Source organism: Setaria viridis, chromosome 6 (genome assembly GCF_005286985.2).
Source record: "Setaria viridis chromosome 6, Setaria_viridis_v4.0, whole genome shotgun sequence".
NCBI classification, from domain to species: Eukaryota; Viridiplantae; Streptophyta; class Magnoliopsida; order Poales; family Poaceae; genus Setaria; species Setaria viridis.
The window spans coordinates 35,551,155-35,568,527 of NC_048268.2; the positions used below are offsets into that span (position 1 = coordinate 35,551,155).

General features: G+C 51.7%; 1 protein-coding gene, 1 long non-coding RNA gene and 1 pseudogene across 2 annotated transcripts; 2 read left to right on the plus strand and 1 right to left on the minus strand.

Annotated features, from left to right (window-relative positions):
* Positions 1–95: 95 nt before the first annotated feature.
* Positions 96–3,221, plus strand: LOC117860423 (cation/H(+) antiporter 15). The gene has a single exon (XM_072294607.1). The coding sequence runs from the start codon at positions 865–867 to the stop codon at positions 3,091–3,093; it is 2,229 nt and encodes a 742-aa protein (XP_072150708.1). The 5' UTR covers positions 96–864; the 3' UTR covers positions 3,094–3,221.
* A 258-nt stretch (positions 3,222–3,479) lies between these two features.
* On the minus strand, positions 3,480–3,622 carry LOC117862315 (U2 spliceosomal RNA; annotated as a pseudogene).
* A 1,122-nt stretch (positions 3,623–4,744) lies between these two features.
* Positions 4,745–5,892, plus strand: LOC117861510 (uncharacterized). The gene is made up of 2 exons (XR_004641792.2): positions 4,745–5,426; positions 5,693–5,892. It is a non-coding gene; the product is annotated as an uncharacterized lncRNA (long non-coding RNA).
* The last annotated feature ends 11,481 nt before the right edge of the window (positions 5,893–17,373 follow it).

The following is a 17,373-nucleotide window of genomic DNA, read 5'->3' on the forward strand; positions in this document are numbered from 1 at the left end:
GGCTGCATGGTGGGAAAGCATGACTTGCAAGGCTGAAAATGGGCCAGAATTCTTTTGGGCCTTCTATCCGAGCCGCCGTGCTAACTCAGCGTTAACTTCATCTTCCATAGTTCCATCCCCGCCTCTTTCGATTCGATGGTCCTTCATCCTTAGTCATCCAACTTTGACATTCCATGCCAGTCTCTGCACAACCAAACCACGCATCAATGGTAGGAATCGTGTAAAAAGAACCTTAAGGGCAAACGTTTTCGATGAAATTATGAAAACAAATTGAAGCTAAATTTGAATCCACAGTGGGACTTCAAGATTGTTCAATTTAGCTGACACACGCCAACAAAGTGCGAGCCGGTGCCTATTCCTGGCCAGGGCATCTTCTTCCCGGCCACGGGCACGAGAGTCATGGGCGTTCCTCCAATATGCCCAGAGCTGCATGCTAGCCGCACTACGCCCGGAGTTGAATCCGCTCAGACAACTGCCTCTGCGTGAGGAGACGAACCTTGCCGATCGCCGCACGTATCGGCGGCGAAGTTCCCTCGGCGGCGGCGGCGGCGGCGGCCGACTGCCGGGCCTTCACGATGGCGAGATCCTTCAACATCTGCCCGCAGATCGACCCAATCGTGATCACGCGCGTCCCCGGCGTCGCCCTGGACACGCTGTTCCTCGTCGTCATCCAGGCGCTCGCCGTCATCTTCCTCGCCAGGTTCCTCCACCTCTTCCTCCGCCGCTACAACCAGCCCAGCGCCGTCTCCCAGATCCTCGTACGTATCCTCGCGTCTGGATCTAGGCATTTGGAGTGCTCGATCGAGGTTACAGTACGGCGGCGCTCGCTCGCTTTGATTTCAGGCCGGCGTGGCCGTGGGCGGCATGGGCCTGCGCAACGCCATCGTGCACGTGGACGTGGACGACGTGGAGGACATGTACGGCGGCTACATCGCGGAGGCGCGCGTCATCTACATGTTCCTCGTCGGCCTGGAGCTGGACCTGGCGGCGCTGCGGAACTCCACCCGCCGGTGCGTCGCCCTGGCCTACGCCACGGTGGCCGCCAGCCTGCTTGTGGCCGCCGTCGTGTCCAGCGGGATGTACGGCAGCATGATGCACTCCCCGGTGAAGACCCCCGAGCTTCTCGCCGCCACGCTCATGCTGGCGCTCACCAACACCTCGTCCATCTCCGTCACGCGGGTCGCCGGCGAGCTCAACCTCACGGCGAGCGAGAACGGGCGCCTCGTCGTCGCCTCCGCCATCATCACCAACCTCATCTGCGTCGTCGGCGACGGCCTGCTGTCGTCGACGACGCTGGCCAAGGAGCGGACCCAGGACCTGTACCGCGGCTCGCCGCAGATCAAGAAGGGGTTCCTGGCGCTCGCCTTGGCCGGCGCCGCCGTCTGGCTGGTGCGCCCCGCCGTGACGCGCATCAACCAGCGCAACGCCGGGCAGCACCACGTGAGGGGCCGCGACCTGGCGGCCATGCTCCTGACCGTCTGGCTCGTCACCAGCATCCAGCAGATGCTGGGGTTCGACGGGATGCCGACGAGCCTCGCGCTGGGGATGGCGTTCCCGAGGGAAGGCCCCGCCGCGCGGTCCGTCGCCGACGCGCTCGTGCCCCCCGTCAACGGCATCGTCCTGCCCTTCTACTTCGCCACCATCGGCATGAGGCTCGACTACAACTCCATGTCCGGCGCCATCATCGTGCCCGGCATGCTCCTCACGCTGCTCGGCCTGGTCGGGAAGGCCGTCGGCGCCGCCTCCGCCTCCACCTACCTTAACATCCCCGTCTCCGACGCGCTCCGCTACAGCTTCCTGCTCAACGTCAAGGGCCACGTCGACACCATGAACATGAAGTTCGCCAAGACGGAAGGGGTGTGGGCAGAGCAGGCGCTGTACGCGATGATCATCGGCAACCTGATCAGCACCCTCATCGCCGGGCCGGCTGCCGCCGCGGTCCTGCGCAGGGAGAAGGAGGCGTACAGGACCAGGCACCAGGCCATGGAATCCTTGGGCCCAGAGCAGGAGCTCCGCATGCTCGCCTGCCTCCACGGCGCGCACGCCGCGCCCGGGATCCTCAGCCTCGTCGAGCTCCTGGTGAGCGCGCCCCAGGAGCAGCCCGCCGTGCCGGTGCTCCATTTCTTCGAGGCCCCCCGAGACCTCGCCGCCGTCCGGACGCCGTACCACCAGCAGGCGCGCGGCGACGAGGACAAGGGCGGCGGCCCCGACGCCGTGACGCAGATGAACCGGGTGGTCGACGTGTTCGCCCGCGCGACGGGCATCTCCTTCCGTCAGGTCGACGTGGTGAGCCTCGGCGCGGCCAGGGACTCCGCCGCCGCCTGCCGCGCCGCCGAGGACGCGCACGCCGGCCTGCTCCTCGTCCCCTGCTACAAGGAGCAGCGGTTCGACGGCAGGATGGCGTGCCGGCTCGAGGAGCGGTGGTGGCTCAACCAGGAGGTGCTGGCGCGGGCGCCGTGCACGGTGGGGCTCCTCGTGGACCGACCGTACCGGGGCACCGGCACCAGCTTCCAGACGCCCATCGGTGTCGCGCCGGAGAGCGGCAGGACGCTGGTGCACCCGTGCAGCGACCGGACGGTGACGCACGTGGTGGCGGCGGTGTTCCTGGGGGGGCCCGACGACCGGGAGGCCGTGTCGTTCGCGTCCCGGCTCGCGGAGAACCCGGCCATCGGGCTCACGGTGTTCCGGTTCGTGAAGCGCAGCACGTACGACGCCGTGACGTCCTCCACCTCCCGGAAGGGCGGCGAGGAGGACGTGGAGTTCCAGGACGGCGGCGTGGACGAGCGGTTCCTGTGGCGGTTCTACGAGAACTACGCGTCGCGGGAGATGGCCATGTACGTGGAGAAGATGGTGGAGGGCCCCGCCGACGTGGTGGAGACGCTGGAAGGGATGGCCGGGATGTTCGCGCTGGTGGTGGTGGGGCGGGGCGGGCGGCAGCCGGTGGAGCTCATCGCCGGGCTGGAGCGGTGGGCGGAGGCTGGCACCGAGATCGGGCCCGTGGCCGAGATCCTGGCGTCCAACGAGTCGCTGGAGATGGGCTCCGTGCTCGTCATGCAGCAGCACACGGTGGCACTCACGCCGCCGTGCCAATGACCACGCTACTACGAGTGACACAGGACAACGCAGAAACAGCTTGTGTATACTTAGATTCGGTCAGTTCCAGAGTAGCAGCAGATCGAGCAGAACTATGTGACCTTTTTGTATCGTCAACTTTTGTAAGAACTGAATCAGTATTTTTCTTTATAGCAAATTGTTACTCGAATCCGAATGCCTGACCTGAGAAAGGGATCGTGCAGACATCCAAAGCCGGAAATTAGCAGCATGATCCATCTGAAACCCCTCAACATTGAACCAGATTCTAGTTCTCAGCTGGAAAAAAAAAACCAGTTTGAGGAAGGCTTCCACAAACAAAGCCCTAGCCAATTCCTTCCATTCCAGCAAGATAAAACTTCATAATAAAATTTTGAATTCTGCTTTGGTTGGGGTGCGCCATGCCCGAGCAATAGTGCAACGCTAGGGTGACATTTGAGAGATCTAGCAGCAAGCTACCACAACGGGCTCTCCCCCACGAAAAATAAATTTAAGATCATTGTGAGGCGGTGCCAAAAGGCCGAGAAAAAAACACTGAACCCATTAGGCATCACACAATCTTCAGGTAACCGGCAATGGTGCGGCGCCTACAGCAATGTGCAAACTGACCACTGCTGCAGCCTAGACGATATCTGGGCTCTAGGCACGGCTAATCTGCTATGCAGTTGACGAGGCTCCAGCTCCTCCCAAAACGACTTCGACTCCAGCTAGCTGAAAATATTTTGCAAAATGTTTGGTAAAATGACTTCTCAATGGCAATATGAGTAATTTTATGATCACTTAATGCTTGGATAGAGAGGAGAAACTGGTGAAGCTACTTTTTTTAGCTCCTCTTCTCTAGTGTAAGCCGTTTTGCAGTTTCTTCCTAGCTTCGGTGGTGGAGCCATTTTAAAATTGCTCCTTTAGTAATGCTTCATCAAAAATTGGTAGAGAAGCACTGTGAAAACCCTACCAAATAAGGCCTAAAAACTGAACAAGCTTGAGAGGATGAGGTTTTGAGTTTTTTAGGCTGTGTGATGTACCCTTTTCCTTTGGAAAACTCGTTCCTTTGCTCTCCTTCTCGCTCTTTTGGAAAGCTTCGAGGAGAGGTACTATTTGGCATAAGTTCCTTTACTTTTTGTGACTGTCTTATAGTATGAAATTCTTCCCCTGCTCCTCATCGGATGCTTTTCTGTTCTACCTATTCTTTCAATCTGACACTTCGCGTCTTGCATGTGCACTGTCTTTTACTTTCCTTCTCTACCAAAAAAAGACAATGTGTTCCTTGCTTGTGGTATCATTGCCTCAGCAAAGGAAATATTATCACACCCTCAAATTTTCGAATTTCAGGATGTGAATAAAAGGAATAAATAAACAATAATTTTCTCATAATTTTAAAATTTTCCCAACATTTATTTCTCTTTACAGGAAATTTAGTATATGAAAAAAATAGTTGTTTGTTTTTTTCTAAATTTAATAACGTTGTTCTATGTCTATGCATTCATACCGGTGCATAGTTTAGTTTTTGTTTGGTTGAATTCGAATTTGTGTTTGAATTCAAAAATTTGAATTTGTTTGTTCAAAGCTTTCTTCCTTTCTTCTTCTTTCTTTCTTTCGGCCCGCAGTCTCCTTTCTTTCTGGCCCAGTCTTCTTTTCGGCCTGCTCCGTTCCTTTCACCCGCGTCGGCCCAAGCTCCGCTTTCGGCCTGCTCTGCTTCCTTCCCGCGCCGGCCCAAGTCTCGCGCCGGCCCAGCTAGCAGCTGGCCCAGCTGCCCACTCACGCACCATCCTTCCTCCTCCAGTCACCGATTTGTGGGCCCCGCCCATCATCTTCCCCATCCTCCGCCTCTCCTGCACGCAGGCGCGTGCCGCGCCCGACCCGGACTGCAGCTCGAGTTCGAGCTTGGTTTCCCTGCGCCCCGCGTCCGTCTCCGCCCTGGGCCCACGTGCCAGGACCGTATATAGCCGTCGCCACCTCCTTTTGTTTCACCAACAACCCTAGCGCTGCGCCGCCGAGCTTCAGTGCGCCGCCGCCGCCGGTTCGATTCGGCCGGAGTTGACTCCGGAGGAGCAAGCGAGCACCACCACGGGCCTCACCTCGACGAACCGCGCCCGTTTTGCCGGTTCCCATCGCTGGTCGAGCACTGGAGCACCGCTACGGCCTGGAGGTCGAGCCGCGCTCGTGCCGGCCGAAGCCTTGCTGCTGCTCCCTGGCACCGCCACTCACCTGGTGCTGCACCGCACCACCGTTCGCGCCGCCGGTTTCGTCGCCGGCCGCCGTCATCAAGCACCGCCGCCGGAGCGCCGCCACGGGCTGAAGACGTCGCCGCCGCCTGGAGGGATTTGCGGCTCCTGCATGTATAGTTCCTTGGCATATTATTTTTATTCTCTATGTACTCCGGTGATGTCATGCGTCCATCATATTTTGAGCAATAATTCAGCCCTCGATCTCTCTCTCTTCACCTTAGGATCAGAAGCTTTGTGCTTATCATCAGCTATCTTCGCATGCACACCTCCGTCCTTCTTTTCTCCCGAATCCATGCTACCTGCAACTCGTGCTGCTTATGACCGTGCCCTGTTGCTCCATGACGACTCAGCTGAAGTCACCTCCTGTCTCTTTGCAGCCGCTGCTAGTCATCAGGTGCAAAGCACAGGCCATGCATGGAGGCCCGAGCAACAGGATGGTAGCCCTGGAAAGGAAGCCACGTACGTACAGAAGCAAAGAAGCCATCTGCCACGCAAGGATGACATCATGGTGAGATCATATGTACGCAGTGATGATTATGACTTTTCTTTTAATGAAATAATTAGGATAGTTTATGTATTTCCTCTCCTGTGTATTCGAGCTTCAGAAATCTTTTGTTCCTGACCGTCCTCGATCCCGAGAATTATATTTTGCTTCGACCAACACAATCCCTGCTCACATCATTACTCCTACTATTAATTTTCTCTTTCCCTATTTAGTGCATCATGCTTGAGAAATAACCTCATCCTTTACAAGAGTTCATTCTTAAGGGCCTGTTTGGATACCTCATGTTAAAGTTTAATAAGTGTTAAAATTTTAACACTCTCAAATGGAGTGTTAAAGTTTAACACATTAGGGTGTTTGGATGGTGTGTTAAACTTTAACATCTTTGATGGGAAATAACTCTATTGCCCCCTCATTTATGGCCGGTGGAGAGAGAGGGAGGAGAAAGAAGGGGGCAATGGTGGGAAAAAGTGAAGAGAGGGACCACTTTTAACAAGTTTAACAACTTTTAACACCTCCTTGAGGTGTTAAAGTTTTTGGGGTGTTAAACTTTAACACCTAAGTTTTAACACATCTGTTTGGATCTCAAAGTGTTAAAAAGTGTTAAAACTAGGGTGTTAAACTTTAACACCCTCAATCCAAACAGGCCCTAAATCGTCCAACCAGCCATCAGCCATGCATGCCTCTATAGTTACGAAAGCACCACCAGCAAGGTCCTCGTTATCTACATGCATGCTACGGAGTGCTGCCATGCAAATGCTTTCACATCATGCACTGTCCAATATAGCCACCTTCAAAGTTCATATCTCTCCCTTCCTTGCTCGGTTTCAGCGATTATTGCGCTCACGAGATGGTTTTTGATGATTGGTGTATTGTTTTTAATTTAATTTATTTGTTTGCTTGAATGTCTCCTATGGATGTGTTTGACTTGGATGGTTGTCGCGAGTAGAACGACCACAGTTCGAGAGTTTTCAAGAGCGTGAAGGTGAAGATTTTCTGAGCAGCAACACTACTTAAAGGAAGGCAGTGTGTCCTTGTGCTTTTGTCCTAATAACTATATTTAGGCCCTGTTTGGCATGGTTCCAACTCCGGGTGGAGCTGCTCCACTCCAGAACTCCACATGGAGCCAGCTCCGCTCCAAAACTCCAGAACAAAAATGAGGTGTTTGGCTAGATGGGTGCTCTCAGCTCCAAAAAAGATCGATTTCAGTGTGGATTGCCATTGCTGCCCCCCAATTAAGGCCCCACTTGTCATCCTCTCTATCCCATCTTCTTCTTCCCCTTTTTCCACTGCACCGTGCCGCACACGGGAGACCCTCCACGGGCGGCGGGGTGGGTAGCGACGGGGCGGCGGGTGGCGACGACAGGCGGCGACGGGCGGCGAGCGGCGACGGGCGACGACAGGCGGTTGGGTGGGTGGCGACAGGCAACGACGGGCAGCGGGCGGCGACGGGCGGCGGGCGGCGGCGGGCGGCGACGGGCGACGGGCGCGGCGACGGGTGGTGAGCGACAGGCGGCGGCGGGCGACGGGCGGCGGGGCCGGCCGGCCACGGGGGCGGCGACGGGCAGGGCTCTAGCGGTGAGTGGGGCTCGGGAGAATAGAAGGGAGAATAGAATGAAACGTTTTTTTGTGTAACCAGTGGCATTGGTGGGTAATTACCCACCAACTCCACGAGAAGGTTCAAAAGAGAGGTTTCTGGAGCAGCAAAAGAGGTGCTCCAAAACTCCACCTCCATTTGCACTACAGATCCATGGAGTTGGCAACTCCATGGAGTTTTGGAGTTGGGGTGTTTGGCTGAATTTTTTGATGAAGTTGCTGGAGTTTAGGAGTGGAGCCGTGCCAAACAGGGCCTTAATCACCTTTGCATATGCTTACATTTAATTTGATTGTCCTATTAAGGTTTACCTAGTTTTTATGATCATTCCTTATCAACCTGGGTTTATCTTTCTGTTGGGTAGCTATGTTTAGCTGCTATACTTGGGTTATGGTGGTTCTAATGAACAATATGGTAAACTTATTCTATTTATAATATACCTTTTGCTAATACGAGATTACAATATTTAATTGGAACATGGAGTGACCACCCAGGAAAATAGTGCTACCACAAGACTAAATGGCTCTGGTCTTGGTTAAATAATTAGAAACCTTAGTCTTTACTCGTGATGAGGCAAGAGGGGGGACTGAGTCGTTGCATCATCGGCTTGTGATAGGTTGTGCACGCCAGACACCGAAACCTTAGCGGGTTACCACTTACTAATGAATCTTTGTAAAGGCCTCGTAGCATTCCTATGCAATCACACCTCGGAAGTGTGGTATTGTGCCTGATCAGCACAAGCATGGTTGGGTCTAAAGTTCTTTTGAACTTTTACGCGACTTGTGGGTAAAGATGTGCAACCTCCGCAGAAGGTAAAACTGATCGATCAGCCGTGCTCACGGTTAAGAGTGGCCTAGACCCTCACATGATTAATACACTTGAAGATGAATTTAAATCGTGGTTATATTTTTGCCATATGCTTATGGCCTATGTTTCTATTAATTGTGGGTTGGTATATCCTTATACCTTAGTAATCAGGTGCTAATAAAATTTGACCAACTAAAAATGTTTAATGCAGTCAACCAGTCAGCCTTTCCTTGTTTAAGCCTTGCATTCTGTTGGTGCTAAAAGTCAGCCGATTGACTCTCAGCGTCGGACACACGACCCGAGAGAATCTGCTTAGCTCCTATTCGGGTGATTGCCCTGGTGCGGTTCGCGCGGTGTGCCAGCCAATCTGACCTGTTGATTGGCAAGGAAGAAACGTGTCAAATTCCAGGGGTTGCGATCGGCTAAGGTTCCGATCTCGAGGAAGCGTATCAGCGAATCGGCCGATTTGCTATAACAAGATAATCGGCTATATAGCCGACAACTACACAACGATTATAAAGAAAACTATTAAAGTAAACTAAATAACGCTACAGGAACAACACTTGAAACAGATCTAATCGGCTATGCAAAAATAATAGATGAAAATTGTGATAATCAAGCCGAAAGTTCTAATCTCAAGCTGGATAACTGGTGATAAAACTAGAACAACAGGTAAAACCTAGAATTCTAGCAAATATCGATAACTGGTGAATAAATCTAAACGAAACGACAGCGATGCGCCTGAAGTTAAAGCTTAGATATTACTCGATAAACGGAACTTACAGAATCGGCCGGAGATCGTGTCGATGCAGCCCCGCCAACCCGTACGAACTCGTGAAAGAAGAAAAATATTGGCGAAGTCGCCGACTTGAAAGTAAAGTACGAGGAAATAGTAGATTGTTGTATTGATTGATGTGTTCTTTACAGATCTCTAGAGGTGGCTATTTATAGCCTGTTACAACCAACTCGTATCGAATATTTACAAGTACAACTCGTATCGAATTTGGTCATTGCACTCCCACGGGCCAATCCCCTTCATCTTCTCTTTCTGGTCTACTTTAAGCCCATATTGGCCCAACTGCTCCAACCTTCCAATCAGCCGATCCCCACCAACTCTATCTGTCAGAACACTGTAGCGCTAAATCGGCCGATCTCCAACTGTAGCACCAATCGACCGATTCCCAATAGTGACTTCTCATCCTGCCATATCAGCCAATCCTTTCCCTCTTGACGCCGATTCCCTACGTGTCAAAATCTGGCGCCAATCGATATGAGCTTCTGTTCCTCTCGGGAAACATCTGCTGGGATCGGCCTATCACATGCTGCATCAAATCGGCGTCAAGTTATCCAAGGGAGAGCCGATTGGAAATCCAGGTGGTCCCTGGTGGTTCATCAACCTATGGCTCAATCTGTACATGAGCAAGATCTCACATCAACGGGTGGAGCATATGACTTTTTCGAACATCGAATCGGTGGAAAATCCCACCGTACGGTGTCGGTGCACCCCCTTCGGCGAAGCAGCATCGGCTTTCTCTGGTTGCCAGTTCTCCACCACCAAGGTAGCCGAATACTTCAGATGCTTCTACAAAGGCTTCAGCGAGGAGACCACCAGCTGGTTCCCATACCAGAGATCGGAGCCACTCTTCGAGCTCCCCCTTGCTTTGACTCGACGACCAACACTTTTGATGATGACCTCACGGATGACCTGATTAAACCAGGGATCTTACCGGTGAATTTCTTCTCGAGGAAGGACGCCCCTACTTATGAGTTTTATAATCCATCCGTTGCGGCACACCAGTTCGGCTTGGGTCAGCTGCCGATTTATGCTTTCTTCGCCGGCCGCGCAAAATTCCGGGACGAGCTCACTAAAGGTCTCGATTACAGTCAGCTGTACGACCGGGTACCTGACTCAAGTACCATTGACTTGACCAATTGGATAGTATCCCCTTTTGTTGTCCAACAGTTAAAACTATGATGGGCAGAATGGAAACAACATCTCTTCTGTGCATCCCCGGCGATATACTGCAACATCTTGGACCCTGACAACATTGATCCGAACGTAGAGGTATCGTTCCTTTCTCAGCCGATTTTGATGCCTTTTTCCTTTTTATACCACTAACTTTTGTTTTTTCTTTCAGTCTGAGAGTCGAGTCCCTCCAAGATGCAGCCGGAGCGGTCGGCCGATAGAGGATCGTTATCCGTACACGGAATTCCCCCTTATCGGCTACCACGCCCCCTCCGTTGCTGGCATCACCGACCGATTGAAGCAGATGCCGAGGAAAATTGTAAAGAAGACAAGCTGCCGAGTACGTGCCTGCACGGAATCGGCCGATCCACCAACGGCTGCATCGGCGGAAACTTTGGCTGCGCCGATTCTCCCGGTCATCGAGGAGGTTGACCCCCAAGCTGCTACAGAAGCTAGAGAGGTCGCCGCATCACTGCTATTAGAAGCCATTTAGGTAAGCTTGCATTCACGTCCTCTTGATTATTCTCCCGATGCTGACTTCTTTCTTATGTCAGGCCGCACAAGCCGTCCCGGAGGTTTCACAACAATCGGCAATGCCCCAAGCAGAAATCGGAGCACCAATACTTCCTCCCACTGAGGTACAGAATCTCTTAACTCAATTCTTTAACACTTAACCAATGGCTTGACCGCTCTTAATGCAGGCTATTGGTACGTCAATTGTACCTTCTGAACAACCATCGGCCAGAGAGGCTCTCCAAGAGGCCGGCCCGAGTAGGACGTCCATAATCGTCGAATCTTCCTCCTCCGATGAGCCAGTCGCACTAGTTCCTGAACCAAGGGCAGCACTCCCGCAAGCGCAAGTAGAGGAAATCCGCTTCAAAGAAGTAAGAGATCTATCACCCGATCGGCCGATTCGCTATTACCGTCGGCTAACTTATTTTTTTTATACTCACTCCTTTGTAGGAATAGGACACTCCCAACAATAGCGTCTTCTCTTTTGCGGTCACACTTTCTGATGACGAGGAGGTTGCTTCTCGTCAAGTTACCCTGAGCTCAGTCCTTGATGACGTCCGCGCCAAGCTTGAGAGCATACGGACCCTCCTTCAAGAAGACATCGGCCGATTGGTGGAGGACGCTTCGCCGATTCGGCAGCTCTTCAGTGATGTCAGTGGCCGAGTTCCAGAAGAGGCAGAAGAAGCCCTGCCACCCACCGCATACATTGAGTCGATGCGGATCCCAGTGTTCAGGGCTCTGCGCCATATGGCCGACCGTGCCAAGCTGGCCAAAACTTGTGAGGAGGAAGACTCGTACAAGCACCGGGCCCAAGAGGTACATCATCGGATCCATTTCCATGAGAATTCCCGCCCGGACATTGTTGGTACTATAGATCGCCTCAAGCGCCGAAGGGCGGAACTCGCCAAGGAGATGGAGCGGGTGACCAAGGAGATAGCCATTGATGAGAAGAAACTCCAAGATCTCCCCTCCGTTATCGCCGATGTGAAGCAGGAGAGGCAGCACTTGGCTCACGAGGCCCTCAGACTTCATCGCCACATGGCAAAGGTTCCGGGATCGGCGGATGACAACCAGCGGGTTCTAGACTCGGCCGAGCAAATTAGGCGACGAGCAATTGCGGCCATTAATGCCCTTCTGGGATGAACTGTAAAAGTACAGGTCGTTTTGTAAGAACATTAATGCCTTTTGACCGTTTGACGTACAAATTCAATCTTGACTCGTCTTTCGCGATGACCTTTCATTTATTACCCTTTTTATTTCGATGGGACGCGTCTTACCAAACCTTTGCCCTCTTTTCTTTCTATAAGTACCAGGCGCCGTATTGCTCCCAAGGGCACTCGCCTTGTTCTTCCTTTTTCCCTCTGATAGTTTTTTCCATTAGGCCATTTGCCAAGATGTCTTCTTCATCCTCCTCCTTCTCTTTCCCTTCCGTCAACCAGGTACGAGGTTTCTCCTATATCTTTTTCTTCTCCGGTCTGATCTTTTAACTAGTTTGACATTGGGCGGTTACGTGTTAATCTTTCAGCCGAGATGCCTTAGCCCCGAACTAGAACGGGCAATCGAACTCATGCACTCCGACGAACCGTTGTCGCAGGAAGACAAAGACTTGATCAGAGCCCATCGTGAAGAACTTAGAGATCATATCCCTGCCGAAGTCCAGCGGATCTGGGATCACATTGACGGCAACTGCCTTAGGCGGCCGCTAGTCGAAAGGAGCCATCCACTCCCTCGCCTGGTCGCCCTTGAAGATGCCGTGGTAGGGACATCTCGACCGCTGCTGGATCGGAGCCACCCTTTCCCACGCCAGATTGAGGCTGAAGCTGCGATGAAGGATGTGGAGGAAAGAAGCACCCGCCTCCTGATAGAATTAGGTCGGATTGAGAGGGAACTCAAGAAAAAGCGTGACTAAGTATTTTTTGTTCTAAGGGCGACTTGTACTGTGCCGGCCGTGTACCTTATCGTTCGTACCGAATAATAAATCGGCCAGCCTGAACGATTATTTTCCCCTCGAGGCGATTTTATTTTTGCATCGGCTACACGATTATCCAGGAGCTAGCCGTGTCATCTTGATGTGCTTCGCAACCACTTATGCATCAACCCATATACTTGGATAGTATCTTTTCAGGTACCTCCCGTTCAAGGTCCTTGTGAATTCTTCTCCTTCGATCGTCTCCACAATGTATGCGTTTCCCGGAGCGCATCGGCCGATTTTATATGGCCCTTCCCAAGTGGGAGACCATTTACCGAACTTAGGATCTTTAGACCCAATCGGCAGCACCAATTTCCACACCAGATCCCCTTGGGAAAACTGTTTGACTTTAACCTTCTTGTCGTACCATCTGGCCACTCTCCTTTTATTTTCCTCAATGCTGATCAGGGCCCTCAGTCGTTGACCTGCCAAATCATCGAGTTCCCTTTTAATGAGTGAGGAATAGTCATCGGCCGTCAGCTGATCCTGAAGCGATGTACGTCTTGACCCCGTTCTCAACTCCCAGGGCAATACTGCTTCGTGACCATACACCAATTGATAAGGGGATATCTTGGTAGCCCCGTGGCAGGCCATCCTGTACGCCCATAATGCTTCAGTCAAACATAAGTGCCACTTTTTAGGCTGTTCCTCAATCTTCCTTTTGATCAACTTTATTATCCCCTTATTGGACGATTTGGCCTAGCCATTAGCTTGAGCATAATATGGAGAAGAATTTAGCAAGTTAATTCCCATATCGGTAGTGAATTCCTCGAACTCTCCCGAAGTGAACATCGTCCCCTGATCGGTTGTGATAGTCTGAGGGATGCCGAAGCGATAGACAATGTGGTCTCTCACAAAATCGACCATGGCGGCCGATGTTACGGCCTTTAACGGAATCGCCTCCACCCATTTAGTGAAATAGTCCGTGGCCACTAAAATGAACTTATGTCCCTTGCTTGATGGGGGATAAATTTGTCCGATGAGGTCTATTCCCCAACCTCTGAATGGCCATGGCTTGATTATTGGATTCGTGGCCGATGCGGGCGCACGTTGCACATTTTCCAAATTTCTGGCAATCCTGACACCCTTTATAATATTTGAAGCAATCTTCCAGAACTGTTGGCCAATAATACCCGTTATTCCTAATCATCCACTTCATCTTATGGGCCGATTGGTGAGCTCCACACATGCCTTCGTGGATTTCTCCCATCAAGATTTTTGCCTCCTCTGTTCCCAGGCATTTAAGCAGAACCCCATCAATTGTTCGGTAGAACAAATCGTCTTCTAGTAGTACATACTTTGTGGCTTGGAAACGCACTCGCCGATCCACTTTCTTGGAAGGGTCCTTCAAGTAATCGGCGATCTCTTTCCGCCAGTCATCGGCTGCGAGTTCCAGAGTCATGGCGCCTTGAATCGGCCGATACCCGGATGCGTGTTGGGCGAGCCTATTAGCCTCCTCATTATAGTTTCTGGGGATATGCTCAATAACTGCGGACTTGAATTCCTTCAAAAGTTGGAGGCAATCTTCGTAGTAAATTCTCAAAATGTCATCTTTACATTCGGACCTTCCTGTCAATTGGTCTAAGATAAGCATGGAATCCTCAAAAATTTCCACGGTGTCGGCCTTGATTTCTCTCAACAATTGTATCCCTTTCAGGACGGCTCGGTATTCCGCCTGGTTGTTAGTGGCTGATGCTTCTATCGGCAGAGAGAAATCATAACTTGCCCCCCGAGATGATATGAGAACGATGCCGATTCATGATCCGGCCCCGCATGATGAACTGTCAAAGTATAGAGTCCACGGAACCGGTTCCACGACGGTGACTTCCGGTCAGCAGTGCTGGGCGACGAAGTCGGCCATGACTTGACTTTGGCGGCTTTGGCCGATTCATATCTTAGGTCAAACTCTGACAAAACCAAGATCCACTTTCCAATCCGCCCTTTCAAAATCGACAATGATAGCATGTATTTCACCACGTCATCTTTGCATACAACTATGCATTCTGCCGATAACAGGTAGTGCCTGAGCTTGGTGCATGAGAAGTAAAGACATAGGCACAATCGCTCTACCAGGGAATATCTTGTTTTGGCATCCAGAAGTCTTCTGCAGTCTTCTGCTAACATAATATATCACCCGTTCTTTCCCTTCGAACTCCTGCACCAGCGCCGATCTGATAGCTCGTTCATCAGCCGATAAGTATAGCTTGAACGGCTTGTCAGCCTGGGGTGGGACCAATACAGGTGGCGAGATTAGGTATTACTTGATGTCTTCCAGTGCCTTGCATTGCTCTTCTCCCCACATGAATTCTTGGTTAGGTTTTAACTTCAGTAACGGTGTGAAGGCTTGAATACGCCCGGATAGGTTGGATATGAATCTTCTGATGAAATTGACTTTGCCGACTAAGGACTGCAACTCGGTTTTATTCTGTGGGGCCACGACTTTATTGATAGCCGCTATGATTTTCCGGTTAACTTCTATCCCACGCTCATGAACCATGAATCCCAAAAACTGCCCGGCGGATACGCCGAAAGCGCACTTGTTCGGGTTCATTTTCAACCCATGCTTCCTCGTGCATTCCAATACTTCCCGCAAATCGGCCAGATGTTCTTGGTGGCCTTTTGACTTGACCACAACATCATCGATGTAAATCTCTACCAGTACGCTGATAAGCTTGTGAAATATATAATTCATGGCCCGTTGATATGTAGCGCCGGCGTTCTTCAACCCAAAGGGCATTACTACCCACTCGAATAAACCGAGGTGGCCCGGGCATCTGAAAGCCGTTTTCGGAATGTCTTCTTCGGCCATTAATATTTGATTGTATTCGGCGTTTCCATCCATAAAACTGATGACTTTATGTCCTGCGGCAACGTCTATTAACACATCGGCTGTTGGCATTGGATACCCGTCCATCGGCTTAGCCCGATTAAGGTTCTTGAAGTCGATGCACACGCGCAGCTTTCCGTTTTTCTTGTATACGGGTACAATATTGGAGATCCACTCGGCATAACGGCACTGCTGAATAAATTTTGCTTCAATCAGCCTTGTAATCTCTGCCTTGATATCAGGTAGAATTTTAGGATTACACCGCCGTGCGGGCTGCTGATACGGCCGATATCCCGGCTTTATGGGCAACCGGTGTTCAACAATGGACCGGTCTAAACCAGGCATCTCATGATATTCCCATGCAAAGCAATCTTTAAATTACTTCAATAAATTTGTCAATTTACACTTGTATTCTGGACTTAAGCTAGCACTAATGTACGTCGGCCTTGGCTTGGTACCATCACCTAAATCTATCATTTCTAATGAATCGGCCGACGTAAACCCGTGCCCCAGCTTCCCATCTTCTCGAATGAACTGATCCATTTTAATCTGAATCTTCAGAGCCGACTGCTCGGATCGGCTGCAACCCAAAATCGGACACTTTCAGGTTATCCGTGTCCCAAGTTCTTCCGGATATGCACTTGACGTGTTCGCAGCTCCATTGTTGCGCATCGACCGCAGCAACGCTGTAGGCGGAATCGGCGGTGACTATCTCGATATTGTCGCCGACCCATTGTACGAGGCATTGATGCATTGTAGACGGGACGCAACAATTCGCGTGTATCCAATCGCGACCGAGCAACATATTGTAGGATCCTTTGCCATTAATAATAAAGAAAGTAGTGGGAAGGGTCTTACTGCTGATGGTGAGGTCGACACAAAGCGCCCCGCGGGCGGGAGACATGTTGCCTTCGAAGTCCTTGAGCATCATGTCTGTGTTGGTCAGATCTTCATCGCTTTTGCCCAATTTCTGGAACATGGCGTACGGCATGATATTGACTGCAGCACCTCCATCTACCAATAGTCTGGTGACAGGTCGGCCGTTGATGTGCCCTTTGAGGAACAACGCCTTGAGGTGTTGTCGTATTTCATCCTCAGGTTTTTCAAAAGTGGCTGTCATTGGCTCCAAAGCCAATTGCGCCATCTGTTCCTCCATCTTTGACGTGTCATACCGATCAGCGGGAGCCATAAATTCCATCGGCAAGATGAAGACCATGCTGACATCGGCTGCCGATTCCTGGTTGTCGTCGCCTTCCCTGTCATTTCTTTTGGGGCGCCAAACCCGAGATCTGTCGTTCTTCTTATCCACTATCTGTCGCTGCTCTTCCTCCTGTTGCTCCCATTGGCGCAGACGCTAGATCCTTCTTTTTTGGTACTTGGTCAACCCGTCAGGGCACCACCTGGGATTCACTGTTTTGGCCGGCGGTCTGGCGCGTTCCCATTTCGGCTCCCGCCCCAAGGGATTTTCATCTGACACCCGAGCATCGGCCATCTCTTCCAGCCGATCGTGTGCGCTGACCCTGCCCCCTGGTCGGTTGTGCTGGTCGGTCCTACCCTCCGACCTACCGTATCGCTCGTGTCTGTCCTTTGGCCGATCATATCGGTCACTCCTGCCCCCCAGCCAATCACGCACTGAAAGGCGCCGATCCTCTTGCTCGCGCCGATTTCTGTTGATTGGCTCCGATCCTCTGTCTCTAGAATGAGACCTTCTGAACGAGCGATTGTTGCGATATGGACCGCTGCATTCTGGGCAGTTATCGGCCGATGGCAACCTGAGGTTATTTTCCCAGCAATGGATGAAGAACGGGCATCGCCAATGATCTTCGTGTTGTCGCATCATCTCTTCGCGAAATCTTGAACTTTCCTGTTGCCGCTGGTAT

Bases quoted from the DNA above. Each gene is read 5' to 3' on its own strand.
- LOC117860423 (XM_072294607.1), top strand. From the start codon at position 865: ATGGGCCTGCGCAACGCCATCGTGCACGTGGACGTGGACGACGTGGAG.